Source organism: Blennius ocellaris (assembly GCF_963422515.1).
Source record: "Blennius ocellaris genome assembly, chromosome: 6".
NCBI lineage: Eukaryota > Metazoa > Chordata > Actinopteri > Blenniiformes > Blenniidae > Blennius > Blennius ocellaris.
Genome location: NC_137655.1, coordinates 16,184,391 through 16,200,106, shown reverse-complemented (window position 1 = coordinate 16,200,106; position 15,716 = coordinate 16,184,391). Strand labels below are relative to the sequence as shown.

The 15,716-nt window shown below is 42.7% G+C and overlaps 1 protein-coding gene across 1 annotated transcript; it reads left to right on the top strand.

The window, feature by feature from the left end:
* Nucleotides 1-1,276: 1,276 nt before the first annotated feature.
* Nucleotides 1,277-15,571, top strand: tlk1a (tousled-like kinase 1a). Its single transcript, XM_080498318.1, has 22 exons — nt 1,277-1,332; nt 5,957-6,078; nt 6,162-6,233; nt 7,011-7,049; nt 7,299-7,374; nt 7,495-7,538; nt 8,368-8,463; nt 8,562-8,648; nt 8,766-8,858; nt 9,038-9,148; nt 9,241-9,377; nt 10,022-10,210; nt 11,526-11,592; nt 12,130-12,227; nt 12,455-12,536; nt 12,621-12,712; nt 12,826-12,915; nt 13,026-13,195; nt 13,283-13,418; nt 14,091-14,202; nt 14,292-14,399; nt 14,490-15,571. Exons 2-22 carry the CDS (start codon nt 5,962-5,964, stop codon nt 14,658-14,660), a joined length of 2,187 nt encoding a protein of 728 aa, XP_080354444.1. The 5' UTR covers nt 1,277-1,332; nt 5,957-5,961; the 3' UTR covers nt 14,661-15,571.
* The last annotated feature ends 145 nt before the right edge of the window (nt 15,572-15,716 follow it).

Genomic DNA, 15,716 nt, shown 5'->3' with positions numbered 1-15,716 from the left:
TGTGTCTGGTAACACTATAGCCACAGCAGATTCATTTATGTCATAACTGTTTTATTTTTATTTTTTTTAGTCAAGATTGATTTGAAGAATGACTAAATACAGGAGGAAACTAAATACCACTCTGAAATATTATTCACTTGATTGTAATCTTTTGGTTAAAAACTGAAGAAAATCGGGAATCTAAAACAAATAACCTCACCATATTTGATCTCATGCACAAAACACATAAAACTAACAAGTGTCAGGATGTAACTTTTCAACTGTATACCAATCAGTTTTTGATGCTTATGCATCCATCTTCTATAATCCTGTCCTGGGGCACTGGAGATAATCCCAGCAAACTATGGGTGAAGACAGGATACACTCTGGACAGGGCACCGGTCCATCATAGGGGAAACACAGAAAGATACAACTGCTTCCAACTATGGACAGCTTGGGGGTCACCAGTTCATCTCACATGTATATTTTGAACTGTGGGGGGGCGGAGACCCATGTGTACACAGAAAGAGAACATGCAAAGTCCACACAGACAGGCCCAGCTTTTATTATGATCTATATTTTAACCCATGACCTTCTTGCAGTAAGGTGAGAGCGCAAACCACTGCAGCGCCTGTAAGCTTATACAGTTTCCAAATGAACGTCATTATTGAGAACAGCTGGATTTAATAGTGTTTCGACTGTGACAACAGAATAGATAAGCATTGCACTAGAAATCAATGAAGAAATATATATATATTTAGAATATTTAAACCAAATGTATAGTTTTGATCCGTTTTACACCATAAATAAGCCAAATGTCATTATATACAAACAATATATAATGGTGTTTGTTTTTTATTCAATTTGATTTGATAAGGGGAATCAAGCCTTGAACTAAGCTTAACCACCATCAGACAGCAGCACACATTTCAAAAAGTCCCTTTTAATCGATGAAATACAGATTCAAACGTCACAAGTACTTTGTTCCTTGACTTGAGTAATTATTAACGCAGTGTAGTTGCATTCGCAATTAAAGCAATTAAAGTAAAAGAAGTTGGTGTACAAGTTGTCAGTACTCTTTCATTCCACCATCAGTCCGTGTTGATTTTTTTTTTCACTTCAACAACATGTGCTTTATCTGTTTAAATTCCCTGCTGCTCCGGTAAAACCTGGCAGTGTTTTCCTCTGGTTTAAAGTCACCCTGTGTTCACGCTGCCCGCGGCTCGAGGGGAAAAACGTGGATCACCCTCCTCGCGATAAGCATTTTGCACACGATGCGTGACGTTTCATAGACAAGCACTTGAAGACGGAGAAGTGGCCCCGGAGTCCGGAGCAGTGCCGAGGTGTGAAGAGGTTTGTGCCCTGAAAAAAAAAAACACTCTCTTTACCAAGCCGCGTTCACCCCGCGCCGGCCCCGCCGCGTCCGTGTGTTGTAGGGGGAACCGCCGCGGCGCGCTGATGGTTGTCGGCGCGTGCGAACGAGCCGGCCGCGTGCGCCGCAGCACCTCCACGCGAAAAGTAGCTTGATGAGTATCCAAAGTAGTGGAAGTTTGGAGGGGACGCCATCTTTGGTCCCAGCTCTCCACGTCCCCAACACGGACTGTGTTTTCAGCGGCGTACCGCGGCGGGGGTGAAGGCCCAGTCAGGTATCGTGACACGATTAAACGCGGCTGTGTCTTTTTCCACCCGTTTCGTTTCGTGGGTTATTTTGTGCGCGACGACGGGGCATCGTGTCAAAAAATGACCGAGTCAACCTTAGCGGCGAAACCTGCTCGCTAGCTAGCGTTACAGTAACGCGTCAGCTCCAAAGTCCATTGAGCCTTTTTGGCTAGCTTACTAGCCGGAGACACAGGACCGTCTCTCTCTCTATCTCCGTGTCCAGGCCAGTGCACTAACCTTAACACGAAATAATGGCGATAAACCTCTGCCAAGAGCACAAATGCTCCGGTCGCACTCGGCGCATCCTCCTTTAAACATGCAGCCGATGTGGGAACTCGCCGGATTAGCGACGGATGTAAAGCTGAATCAGTTCGATGCAAGTGAGAAAAATTAAAGCAATATGTGGCCGGGGGTTAACGTGGTTTACTGGAGAGGCAGCGAGCAATGTATAGGTATAGATGGGTGCCTTTGTGTGTGTAGATTTGGGGATTTACCATCATCGGCGTCTGCATGTAACTGGCGGTTGTTGTTTTTTGGGGTTTTTTTGGTCATTATCAGAGCAGGATGGATGTTCACCTGTGACATGAGGTACATATTTAGTCTTTAAGACGCCCTTTTTTTTGTTGGATGCTAATGCACTGTGTGTCTGGTAGCCTGGTTTGACCTTAGCGTTTTAAGTTGGGTGTTTTTAGTGTGCAAATGCCTCCTGAACCTGAGGAGACACTCCTGGCAATGCAGGTTGTTCGTGCTGTGCTGCATGCAAACAAACGAATTTGTAAAGTTGACACTTGGTGTTAATCACGCTTCCTTGCATGGCAGTAGTTTTCAGCAGACAGTGTGGTGATGGAGGACTTGGCTGAGCCTTGCAGGAAGCCTCTCCCTCTCTTTGTATTGCCACTGTTGCAATGACTGACTGGCTATACTGACTGACTGGATGCCTACATCACTATGACATTTCTATTATTAATGAAACTGAGGGCACTGGTGTCTGTCCTTTTTCTTTTTTTCAAGTTTGCCAGTGAAGCAGTCCACTGGGTTAATTGTCAGATATTTGGTTGAAGACTTTCCCAGTGTCTGCCATAAACAGGTGGTCACTCCACTGAGCAGCATGGAGTTAAAATGACATCCACAGCCAGAGCTGCAAGGGTTCAACCACTTGCTCCTGCAGGGGCTTCAACACAGATAACGGTCATACACCGAGGCCTCCGTGTTCGCAACAAAAGGAAATCCCTGAAAAACAGTTCATATGTATTCAGGACAGAGATTTGGCATAAACAGTTCCAGGTTTAAAACCTGGTGGGTACTGTGTTTTTATTGGCACGATCACAGATGTCAAATAGGTTTGGTTGAGGGCCAACATCATCTGCTTCAATTGGGGGTTTCGCAACGCACATGTTGACATTAAAACAGTATTTCCTGCCTGAGTTGTATTTGTGAGTTGAGCCGTAGTTGGATGTAAGGTCAGTGTCGTTCGATTTGTTTGAAAAGACGTATCTATTACACCCTGATGTATACAGTGCTACTGCATATACTCATTACAAGATGTGCTTCATTGTCTGTGACAGGGAAAAAGATGGCACATGCAGCCATCACATGGACTAAATCTGTCTGGCCAGGGACTCTATCTGATCAGTATGGTAACTTTGCATGATCTAAACAATTGCTGTTCACAAGTTGTCCTCAGGGAAGACTACTACTGAAATACTATTACTATTTTGGTAAACGTTTCAGTCACAGTTAACAATGAGACCCAGAAGTAAATGGCAGTTTGTTCGTAGTGTCGCTGTAAACACTAGTTAAATAGCGTTTGCATAAGAGCCACGTTATTCTTTGAGGATGTGATATCATACATGCTGAAGAAAGTGTTGAGACAAGGAAGCGGCCGACTTTTTAATATCAGTATGAGGAAAAAACACTGCTAGATACATTTCAGATTGTTCCTCTTTTGCTTCGGAAATTTGAAGTTCATGTTTGGTTTTGTGACGAGTAAATGCATTTTTAATGTTTGTTTTTTCAGATTGCACTTTGAACCAAAGGTAGTGTGTTATCAGGGAGGTTATTGGAGGTTATTGTGCATCTGTTTTACTGGACAGACTCTGCTGTGATCTAACTGGGAGGAATGTTATGCCTGAATTAAAATTTTGACCCCCCCCCCCCCCGGCAGCCTTTAGGTTAGAATGATGTTGCAAAGCGATGATAGTGATTGTACATATTCACATTTTTTATGACTTTCAGTCGACACTGTGATTTCAGGTCATTTGCTTAAGTAAAAAAAAGTTCTGTTGGTAATCAACACAGCTTTAATAATGTGGTTTTAGAACGACGCGTTCATCAGTCACCTGGTTTCTCTTGCCAGTAGTTTTCCTCCCATGTCGCTGACTAAGGTTTTTGCTCAATACAGTGGAAAGTGACACATTAGAGAAATGTTTTACTCAAAGTCATTGACATCTGCCCACATCATCGTCATTGTCTTGTGCATGATGCGGATTGATTGACCGAGTGTTTGTTTCATCATACAACATACGTATTTTGGACACGTCTTATTTGTGTGGAGAAAATGGTCGCAAATCATCATTTTGTGGGAACTCGGCCGCACTCTGTCTGCTCTGACACATTTAGGCTGTTGCTGTGTGTTGCATGTTAAAATGGACCACGTGATGAAGCAAATGCACACCAGGGCACAACCGAACAGCCAACATGCTTTTTGTTTGCAGAGAATGTAACGAATGACCTTTTTGCGCGTTATGGACAATATGTCATGCCTGTTTCACATCCAGCTCTAAAATAGCTGAAAGGTTGGTTGTTGGATGTGAAGCGCTTTACTTTTATTTGCGTTGGTCAACTTGAAAGAGTGCTGTTGCAGCTGTTTAACTGAGCAGGTTTTAAAGGCACCCCTGTTCTGGCTGCAGCAGTTTCCTTCATGTTTAATTGACAACTTTGTCTTTGTGTCGTGGCAAGCATTTGTGTGATGGTTCCCTGTCGCCGGGCTGATGTCTCTTTTGACTCATAATTAGCTGGAGTCAATTTTTATGGGGGTGGTTTTCATATCTTTCACTCTCCAAACGAGTGACGCGTATATTCTGCCTTTCTTACTACCCTATGACTGTTGCAGCTGTTAGATTGTACAGTTACTCATGCGGCTGTCATAGCTGATACATGTGTGGCTTCAAGCAGCTATCCAGAGTCGTTCTTGGATTATTTATCACTCTCGTATCTTTTGACTGTATGCAGGATTTATTCCCACCGACCACAATTTTACAGATATTATAAGGGGCTGATGTTTTCCTCCTGTTAAATGGATTATGAAATCCCCCTCCTTACAGCAAGCTTGGTTACAGTGCCAAAGCTCCCATCGCCTTTTGTACTGTAGATTCAAAATGGTCGTCTCATTAAAGCGCAGGTTTAGCAAGCAGACAGACACGTCAGAGTGTGCTGCAACACTGAATCCCATGGAGCGCCTGTATCATTCCCGCAGGAGCTCAGGACTCACAATTGCCGAGCAGTTGAAACATTGCTCTTGGACTCTCGTGATAATGATTGTGGTACAGCCTGTTACTTCCAAGGTTAAATTCCTCCAATTCTTCCACAGTTTTCTATTCTTAGTTTTAATTAAGCCAATAACTGGGTAATATCTGTGGTTATACGAGGAGTCAATACACTGAGTTAGGACCTAATTGTTCAAATCTTCTAGAGAGTACCTTTAGGTCAATGGTGGACAGGTAATTTTCCTGTAGAGTCGAAATTGAAAGTAAGAGTACTGGTTAGGGCCAAGCTTCAGCTTCTATTGAATTGCACTTGATGGGAATCCCTAGTTTAAAAGTAGTATCTTGCGGTTTTTGATAAGCCATATCTGTCAAACTCTTGTATTTTTGTGATTTGTCTGATAGTGATTCAAATTGTAATCTTCCAGCACAACAAAGATGGGTGAATGCAGCTCACAAGCATAGAAAACACACACAGGAAAAAATTAAGACGCTTACTTCAGAGTAAAATTAAAACATTTCCATTTCTTTCGTCATATACACGTGTTTTCATTCGACCCCATCACAGGCCAGTCGTGGACCGCCATAGGCCAGTATGTGACCTGTGTGCTGTACAATAACCAGGTCTTGCCCCGGGGAAGGGTTAGATTTTGGTTTTGACCCACATGCTGGTTGAGACTAAAATACCATAACCTCTTGGGGTTTGTGTCACATTGATCACAACCCCGTATTTTAGGATTGCTGCGACCCGTGGCATTTGTGGGCGTTGGAAAGCTTCGATTAGATCGATATTTGAACAAATGAGACACGATGTGAGTTGTCGGTAATCCTTGCAGGCACCATGGAGGAGCTGCACAGCCTGGACCCCCGGAGACAGGAACTGCTCGAGGCGCGTTTCATGGGCGGGGTCAGCGGCAACACAGGGGGCAGCACCGGCAGCACAAGCGGGGGAGCCAAAGTGAGTCGGTGTCTCATAGTGCCCTGAAAGTTTGTGTATTATAACTAGTCATAATTAATTATATTTCCTTTTTTTTTTTTCAGGGATTGACCAATAATGAATGTTCAAATCACAGTTTTGGAAGTCTGGGATCTTTGAGTGACAAGGAGTCCGAGGTACAGGTTTAAATCTATTGTCCTTACCTGAAAGCTTGTTTACAAAAATGCATGGATCACATCAATCATCTCCAAACTAAAAAAAATCCTAACTTTTTTTTTTTTTTTTTTTACTCGTAAAGCAACTAATTATGAATTCTTTCTTACTGCTTTGGAGGAGAAGCCAGTTAATGTGAGACACCTGTCAGATTAGAGTTTTCCTCTGCTCAGAAGCAAAGCTGCATTTTAAGAACCCAGAGTGTTAAATGCATGAAAAGTATCCTATAACCTGTCATGGTGTGATGAGAGAGCATGAATAATATCCTTGCATTTTAATGCTTCACTGCAAACACGCGACGCTGAAGATTCAGTAAAAACTATCGCATTCAAACAACCACATCTCAGTATTCTTGTGCCTTTTAAACTCCTTTTGTATGATATTCGATATGGGATTTGTTTTAAGCATGTAAATCTGACCCTGACTATATCCCAAAGGATACATCTGCCAATTTTGATATAGATTTTGACTGTCTGATCGTAGAAAAGGGTTTTTCCAGGGTAAATGTTCTATCTGCATAGCATTATGTGGATGGTCATGAAATCTGCTGTGAACTCATGTCTGAGTCGTGACTTACTTAAATACTGTTGATTTCATGCACATCCTTGAAACACTGGTCTTTTCTTTTCTTTTTTATTGAGACTGAAATGATCCCGCAGTACTGATATGTGTAGTGCTCTTTCACTCTGACAGTTTGGTTGTTATGAGGGTCTAAAATCTTTTTATTTCTCATTTATTAGGGGTCAGATGTGAAAATAGGCACTTCTCCTGCTTATTCGGTGGGTATATAATCAGATCTGAACATAAGTATTTATCCAATAGCGAGTGTTGTTGTTTAAAGTTGCACAGCATTGTTGTTTCCTTTGTTTCCTCTGGTTAAAATTGTGTTGTGTGTCTTTTATTTTTTTTACACACTACATCCTTTTCAATGATTCATTTGCTGATAAAATAATCTAATTGATAAAGACTGCTGTTGCATTGTATATTTTGTGCAATCATTTATTGAATGGGTTAAAATACTCTTTCAGACACCAGAGAAGAAACAGTCTGAAACAACCAGAGGCAGAAAAAGGAAACCAGAAATCCAGTCGGAGAGCAGCCAAGGTTTGTGCGTTTTCTGTTGAGGACAGTTAATTTTTAGATTGTCTGTCTTCTTTTTTGAACCCTTTATCTGTTAAACATGGTAATTAATTACTACAATTTTTTTTCTGCTTTTCGTTGCAGGAAAATCGATTGTGCGAGGACCCAAAATAAGTGATTATTTTGATGTAAGTTTTGTGTTTGTGTCCTGCACTGAATGTCAAAGACAAAGTCCATTTACCATCTTAGCAACAATGCTTTGACTTGTATTTAACCACTGGCTGGTTTATTGTACAGAAGTTCATTAATCATTACGTTAATAAATGTTTGCTCTAAAGGCTCAGTGTAAGGCACAGAAAACTTGTGGGACTCAGAAAGTATCTTCCTCGGCCGTCATTCAGTATCGCAGAATAAATTAGAATTGATGTCACACAGAAAATAAAATGTTTGACTAAGATAATGTACGAGTATATCTAGTAGCAGATCTAAGACCAGGGGTGTCAAACATTGCCATACGGGCCAAACCAGTCCCTATAGGGTTCATTTCAGCCCATGTGACCACCTTGCTAAGGGAACAAAAGTAAGACTTATACTTGTAATATAATGTATAATACATATATCGCCATTTATGTATTCTCTGGTCGTGGACATAAAACAACACAGACTCACACTGGAGCAGAAAAACTGAGCTAAACTTATTTCAAGAGAACTACAATTGGCGTCGGTCATAATGATGAACGCATCTGAATGGTACAGAGATTCTGAAGCAAAAGTCTTGAGTACAGAAAGAAACACTGAGTAGAATTAAATCATTAGACATTTCACAGTCATTTTCATTGTAAAAATGTTAGAATGTTGACATTTGTTCCAATTCTACAATTAGTCAACTGTGGAAAATAATTTCATACCTTTTTAAAGTTGAAAATAAACATTTAAACTTGTGTCTTAAGCTTATTGCCCATCATTTGTATGTGGGTGTTGGATGGCCGTGTCACTTGTTTGTCGTTTGTCGTGTAGTTTCAGGGAGGAAACGGGTCCAGTCCTGTGAGAGGTCTCCCACCAATGATTCGCTCGCCCCAGAACTCACATTCCCACTCTGCTCAGGGCACTGCAGTGAGTTGCACACACACAAATAAACCCCCCAAAGAACACTTCCATGTTTCCATCTCGTGCTGCACCTGTCCTGACAAAAATCTCTTTCTGTGTTGCAGGTTAGACAAAATAGCTCCTCTCCTACGAGTCTGTCTTTTGGGGACCATATGACACATCCAAAGCAGCTAGCAGTCAAGTTTGTTCAGGTGAGGAGACGGGACGTCACATGATCTGACGACAAACGCCGCCTGCACTATCTCTCTCGTCGTGTTTGAAATTCTCGAGGAAGTGTCAACACGGTATTTTGCTGCTTCCCGCTCCAGACTGACCTTACAGTGCTGAAGCTGGCTGCCCTTGAAAGCACTAAGAATCTCGACCTTGAGAAGAAGGAAGGGAGGATAGACGACCTGCTTCGGGTAAGTCCTGACTGGGCCGCACCGTCACTGCACTGCACAACAAAGTGGATAACGCTGTTGTTTAGAAGTAAATGAGCTGTTGATTTGTGTCGTCTGGCAACATTACAGTTTCCTTAGTATTTTGTGAAGGCTAATTTATGACTGCTGCCGTAATGTTTTTTTTTCTTCTTGCTTTGTAGGCAAACTGTGATCTCAGGAGACAGATTGACGAGCAACAAAAATTACTTGAAAAATACAAGGAGCGCTTGAATAAATGCATCACCATGAGCAAGAAGTTGCTGATAGAAAAGGTGACTGCTGTTTTCTGAACTTTTTCAGTGGCTACCACTTGTATGTTTTGGCGCGTCACAACGCTCACGCAAAACTTCTCGTATTTCTTCAGAGCAACCAGGAGAAGCAGGCCTGTCGGGAGAAAAGCATGCAAGATAGACTACGTCTAGGACATTTCACCACCGTGAGACACGGGGCGTCCTTCACAGAACAATGGACAGATGGTTATGCCTTCCAAAACCTCGTCAAGTAAGAGCTTTTCGCCTCCGATTTGAATCCCATTCGCTTGCTGTTATCCACCGTTCGTCTTCTGTGGCTTCTTGTTCAAGTCGCAGTTGTGAGGCATCGTAGTTGTTGCCGGCTAAAGCAAGGGTGTACCCTGCATTGGGTGCCAGTCCAACCTGAGATAGACAGACGTGCCAATTATCCGTTTGAACTGTTTGTATTGTGGAAGCATTTTCTGTTCACACCAACACAGTCGGTGTATTTGCCACTGACAGCTGAGCAAAACAAACAGGTTGTAATATGAATGTAATTTCTTCTGAAGCATTTGTGAAAACCAGGATTGAGTGTTTAACAACAAACCAGAAGATAGTGGATAATGTTTAACATGGGGGAAAAAAACGCTGAAAACAGCCTGGAGGGGACGAATAACTCGACTTCTCACATGTAGACGAATTGTTCTTGTGTGATTTGATGTACTGCAGTGTGTTGAGCTACGCAGGACTACTGTGTGTCAAGTGCTGAAACGTTTAATATATGTTGATTCTGTGGAGGAGTTATTAGGTCTGTAGGCTTACAAACAAAAACGCACCATCAGGATTGAACATGTCGTGTTAATGATCATCGTGTCTCATGAATTTGCACAAACGTTATCCTGTGTTTACCAACAGACAGCAAGAGTGGATAAACCAACAGAGAGAGGACATTGAGCGGCAGAGGAAACTTCTGGCCAAGAGGAAACCTCCGTCGTCCAGCAACTCCCAAACACCAACCACAAACTCTGAGCCAAAGCAACGCAAAACCAAGGCCGTGAACGGAGCAGAGAGCGATCCCTTTCTAAAACCCAGCCTACCTCAGCTGTAAGAACAGCACTTTGGTTTAAAAAGGGAAATCTATTCATATTTAGACATTGACACAACTTTGACAACATTGGCAGGTTGAAGGTTGGAGTAAATGTTAAATGAGTTAATTTGATGGTCATTGTGCAATAAGTAAACATGCCTGGCACGTGGCTTTAAAGCAGAGTTAATGGAGAGTCCAAAAGTAAAGTAGGTTTCTCTAGTTCAGAGGTTCTCGTAGTTCTGGATTTGTCTCATCAATAGTGCTGAATAACGATGGATTATTTTGGTCGTGGAAATGCGTCACCTGATGTTCAGGAAATGCTACAACTCGGCGAAACAAAAAACTTGAGTTAATGCCACGGCAGGATTCACTAAAACGTCTTGTTCAGAACCAGCTGGTGTGTCACACCAACCATTAAGTTACACATTTAACAAAAAGAGGATGCTGTTCAAGTCAAACATTTATCGGGTGAATAAGAAACGCCTGACAAACTCGACACTTTCTGATCTGAAATAAAACAAGATGTACTTGGAAGTGCCGAGTTTCAGCTCGATTCAGAAAGCTTTACATTCAACCCAGGTGAGCGACACTGCCACACAGTTTATATGTGCCCTCCACTTTAAAAGGAAAAGAAAAGAAGATCCGATGGTGTTTTCTGCTGTAGTCTTCAGTTCTTGTGGTAAAACGTCTCCAGGGACTGAAATCGGCGTCTGATGTCGATGTTTTGAAGACTTCAGGCTCTGAAGGATTTGCAACCAAATATTAAAAGTGACAGTTTGATTTATGATCATATCAGTTTTCCCCGATTACTTCTTGTTCCATGAAATGGTGGCGGGCATACATGAGCTGTGTTGTAAGTCTTGATCAGATCACCTGGTTTTCATTGTAAATACCCTCAAATTCAAGATGCCGTGCACTGTGATCGTTTCATTTGAAATCTATGCAGTCACATTCACACCAAGGTGCAATTCAGTTACAAATTAACCTAAAGAACATGTTTTTGTCACTCTGGGAGGAAACCAGAGTCCACAGAGGAAAAACTGTCCGCTCAGGCAGAACGTCCAAACTACAGAAAGGCCCCGCATCGCATCAGACCAGGGATATTCTCAGTCTCACTAGAGCGTTGGCCACTGCATCAATTATTAATTGATTTCCAAACATTTTTCAACCTGACCGTATGTCGTGCGCAGCAATTCTTTTGCTTGCTTCTACTAGCTGTTGTAAAGAAGTAGCATTTGAATACTTGCATGCTGATGCCTGAATGGTAAACTTAGGAAGAGACTTTGTTTTAATTTAAATGTTTTTGGTTTGTCTCATTTCTCCCCGGCGCAGGCTGACACTAGCAGAGTATCATGAACAGGAAGAGATCTTCAAACTGCGACTTGGGCATCTCAAGAAGGTTTGTCAAATATTGAAAGTGGGGAAACGGCAGCAACTATACATGTGATCTTTATCCATTCAGAGAGAAATCTCCTTTTTTTTATTTTATTATTGAGTTATGTGCTTTATGTATGCACTCATTCATAGGATCATTTAGAATTTTATCCACAACCAACAGCATAACAAGCATCCTTTTACACAGTTCAGAATTAGAAACTAAATCTGTGTCAGTAACTCATTAAACGCTGCAGATCTTTTATGAGAATGATTTACCGCATTCAGTCTCGATTCCTCCCGAGTCAAACAGCACTTCTGTGTGTGAATCTCCCAAAAGATGGCGTGAGCCTGTAGTTTGTGGATTTATTCATTGTTTTCTCGATGAATAAGCATCACAGGAGCCCCCCCGACAGACTCTGCACCAAGTCAGCCGTTTAATATTTAATTCAGGACTAGTCATCTGTGTACAAGTGGGTTTTGATGAACTCCTCTCCTTGTAGTCAGCACTCTGAAGCTCCTTCTGTGCGTCTGTGTGTTTGTGTGCCTGAATCATTAATAGGAAGAAGCTGAGATCCAGGCGGAGCTGGAGCGTCTGGAGAGAGTGCGCAACCTTCACATTCGGGAGCTGAAGAGAATAAATAATGAAGACAGCTCCCAGTGAGTCCAAATCGATTTCTCTTGACCGGCACTGCTTTGACGTTGGAACAGAATCCACACACGAGACCGACACCTTCATCAACGGCCATAATATGAAGCACCATGGTTGCCGTTCCCTCGTCTTGTTTCTGTATTGGTCACGCAGTGGCACTGCAGAGCCGATGGTGCAGAATTTCATTGATACGCACTAAAGGTGGATTTAAACTTTATTTATTCTTCTTCCCAAGATTCAAAGATCACCCAACGCTGAATGAACGATATCTACTCCTGCACCTTCTAGGCCGAGGAGGCTTTAGTGAAGTTTACAAGGTGAGTCTGTGTGCCGACGTCATCGCAGTTTGGAGTTCCTGTGCGGGTTTAAGATGACCTTTTTTTCCTGCATGTGCTCTTCAGGCTTTTGACTTGATTGAACAACGATATGCTGCTGTGAAAATCCACCAACTTAACAAGAACTGGAGAGAAGAGAAAAAGGAGAACTACCATAAGTATGTTTGGCGACATGGAACCGAGTGACGGCAGCATTTTCTCGCTCTTATGTTGGTTGTTGTGAATTATTTGGAAATGTGATTCCTTGCCGTGGCTCGTTACCTTCCCGCAGGCACGCGTGTCGGGAATACAGAATACACAAGGAGCTGGACCATCCCAGGATTGTGAAACTTTACGACTACTTCTCACTGGACACAGACACGTTAGTCACTTGATGTTTACATTTCAGGCATTTTCCATCACTTTTAAGTGGGTTTCTGTTTAAAGTGGGCCGTCATATTTTAACCAGGCCTTTTTTCCCCCATTCACTAGGTTTTGCACCGTCATGGAGTACTGCGAGGGCAACGACTTGGATTTCTACTTGAAGCAGCATAAGCTAATGTCCGAGAAGGAGGCACGGTCCATAGTCATGCAGATTGTGAATGCACTAAAGTACCTGAATGAAATCAAACCCCCCATCATTCATTATGACCTTAAACCAGGTGAACCTTCTGCCCCGGACAACTGGATTGCCTCCAGTTTATCGGCATCAACGTCGTGCTGACTTCACGTATTCTTGTTTTTTTCAGGGAATATCTTGCTGGTGGATGGCACAGCGTGTGGAGAAATTAAAATCACTGACTTCGGCCTATCTAAAATAATGGATGACGACAACTACGGCGTAGATGGGATGGACCTGACATCACAGGGAGCTGGGACCTACTGGTGAGGAGACGAGCCCAGCATGCAAGCAGGCGGTGGAGAAAGATGCATTTAGTCTCGAGTCACGTACTTGAGTAACGACACTATAATTACACTTTTAATAATACAAGAAAAAAAACCCATTAAATTATGCAGTTATCGAAGCTCGAAGTTCTCGTTGTGATGTATGCAGTCCATGCCAGTTTTGTTTTGCTAATCTGGCGTCTAATTTATCTATAGAAAGGCAGATCATTGAATCCAAAATACATTTGGGCAGAATGTATGGATGTGGTTGTTTTAGACCTGGTCCCCCGTACGTACACATTTCTATTACAAAGTGTGACTGCAACAAATCACCCACAATCCATTTCTTCCACATGTTCTAGGGACTGAGATCTTTGCACTCACATTGGTGTGAAAAAGCATCCTTTGTGCAGCGATAACAAAAATGGCAGTAATGTGAAGTAGATTGTACTATAAAGATATTATTGGTAAAGTGTGGTGTGGAACTTCGAAGTGAAGGCCGGTCACATGGCCTGTTGGCTCCCTTGGCGACGGCACCGATCAACAACACTTTAGTAATCACTGTGAACACATGAACTGTTTGTTTTTTTTTTTTCAAAATGTTACTTCACTTCAAGCTGGTTTCCTTCACTGAACTTGATGACTAAAGGTTTATTATTCCTGTGATGACAGGTACTTGCCTCCTGAGTGTTTTGTGGTTGGTAAAGAGCCTCCAAAGATCTCCAATAAAGTGGACGTGTGGTCTGTGGGCGTCATCTTTTTCCAGTGTCTGTATGGAAGAAAGGTAAGGAGGATAATACACTTGCTATTGGTGTCCTCCTCTACTTGACACATGAAAGTAAAGCAATATAATTTTTTTTAAATTTCTTTCAGCCTTTCGGCCACAACCAGTCACAGCAGGACATCCTGCAGGAGAACACGATACTCAAAGCTACCGACGTCCAGTTCCCCGTGAAGCCAGTTTCCAGTAACGAAGCCAAGGTAGGACAACCTTGCGTTTGAATACGTGCGTCGTCAACAAGAAGCTTGTGAAATCGATGCGGTAAAAACACGCTGTACCTCGATCCTCAGGCTTTCATCAGGAGGTGCCTGGCGTACAGGAAGGAGGACCGTGTCGATGTTCATCAGATGGGAAGTGACCCCTACCTGCTGCCTCACATGCGGAGATCCAGCTCCTCCGGAAACCTGCAGATGAGTGCCGCCGGCTCGGGACCCGCCTCTTCCAGCATCATCTCATACTGAGTGTCGAGTCGTGACTGACAGGTGAACCGATGAGCGAAGACGCCGAGCTCCTCGGAGGCTTGACCTCGTTACCAGAGGAGGAGGAGGAGCGGCCGGCGGGAGGAGCAGGACACAGGTGAGGAGACCTCACCGGCCTCCTCCGACCTGTGCCGGGCTTCCACTCGTTTACTAGGGCTCGATCATTGGAAGGATGTTTTTAAAAGGACACGAGCAAATGGATCTTTCTGAAGGTCCGATAAAAGCACTGAAACTGACCGCGAACCTTGAAGAAGATGTGACTGGACTCTGTTCAGGCACTGCAGATGGATTAAGCCTTAAAGGGCCGAAGGGAGACTTGGCAGCCCGCCACTTGAGATGAAATAACACGGTCCTGCCAGGGTGCAAATGATTCAGCTGCTAGAGTTAACTTACTGTGAGGAGAGGACAGTCATCGTTAAGTAGAACTACAAAGATTTCACTATTGATTTGGATAAATGTTTGTTTTTGTTTTGTTTTTTTTCCACCAATGTTAGGCTTTACTTTGCGTTACTTAGCCATGAGAATGTAATTTGTAGCATACAAGTGGCATCTAGTGTCATGTAGGTTGGGGCAGCATACTTACATATGTTTAATGCACAAAGTAACCAAATGTAGAAAAATGACAATGTATAAAACCCTATGCAGGAATATTAACAGATTAATTGGAAGCTGTATATGCTGTACAGGTGAATTTTCAAATTTTGTGCTGCAAGAGGTAATATGTACAAAGACTTAAAAATTTCCCAGTGTTAAAAACTAGTTTCCTGGAGTGGTTTCATTTTGCTGCTTTGTTGCTCTTACTTTTACAAGGGCTGTATGTTCCACTTCGGGTACAAATTGTACAGTTCTGCTAAGAGTGAAATAATAAACGCAAGGAAACATTTTTTCTCCCAGTGAATGGCTCTGTGTCTCCTGACCATAATGCGAGGATGCGTTCCTTCAGATCACACTGACACCCTCTGGCTTTTGCTTGGTACTGCGCCGTGGCAGTGGATAAGAGCAGAGGTGTACATAGAGAAAATACATCACTTTAATCAA

What these genes read in the sequence shown, in the direction of transcription:
- tlk1a (XM_080498318.1), top strand. Translation starts at nt 5,962, where the DNA reads ATGGAGGAGCTGCACAGCCTGGACCCCCGGAGACAGGAACTGCTCGAG. An exon ending in GACTTGGGCATCTCAAGAAG is followed by an intron (nt 11,593 to 12,129) that starts GTTTGTCAAATA and finishes AATCATTAATAG; the next exon opens with GAAGAAGCTGAGATCCAGGC. An exon ending in AGTGTCTGTATGGAAGAAAG is followed by an intron (nt 14,203 to 14,291) that starts GTAAGGAGGATA and finishes AATTTCTTTCAG; the next exon opens with CCTTTCGGCCACAACCAGTC.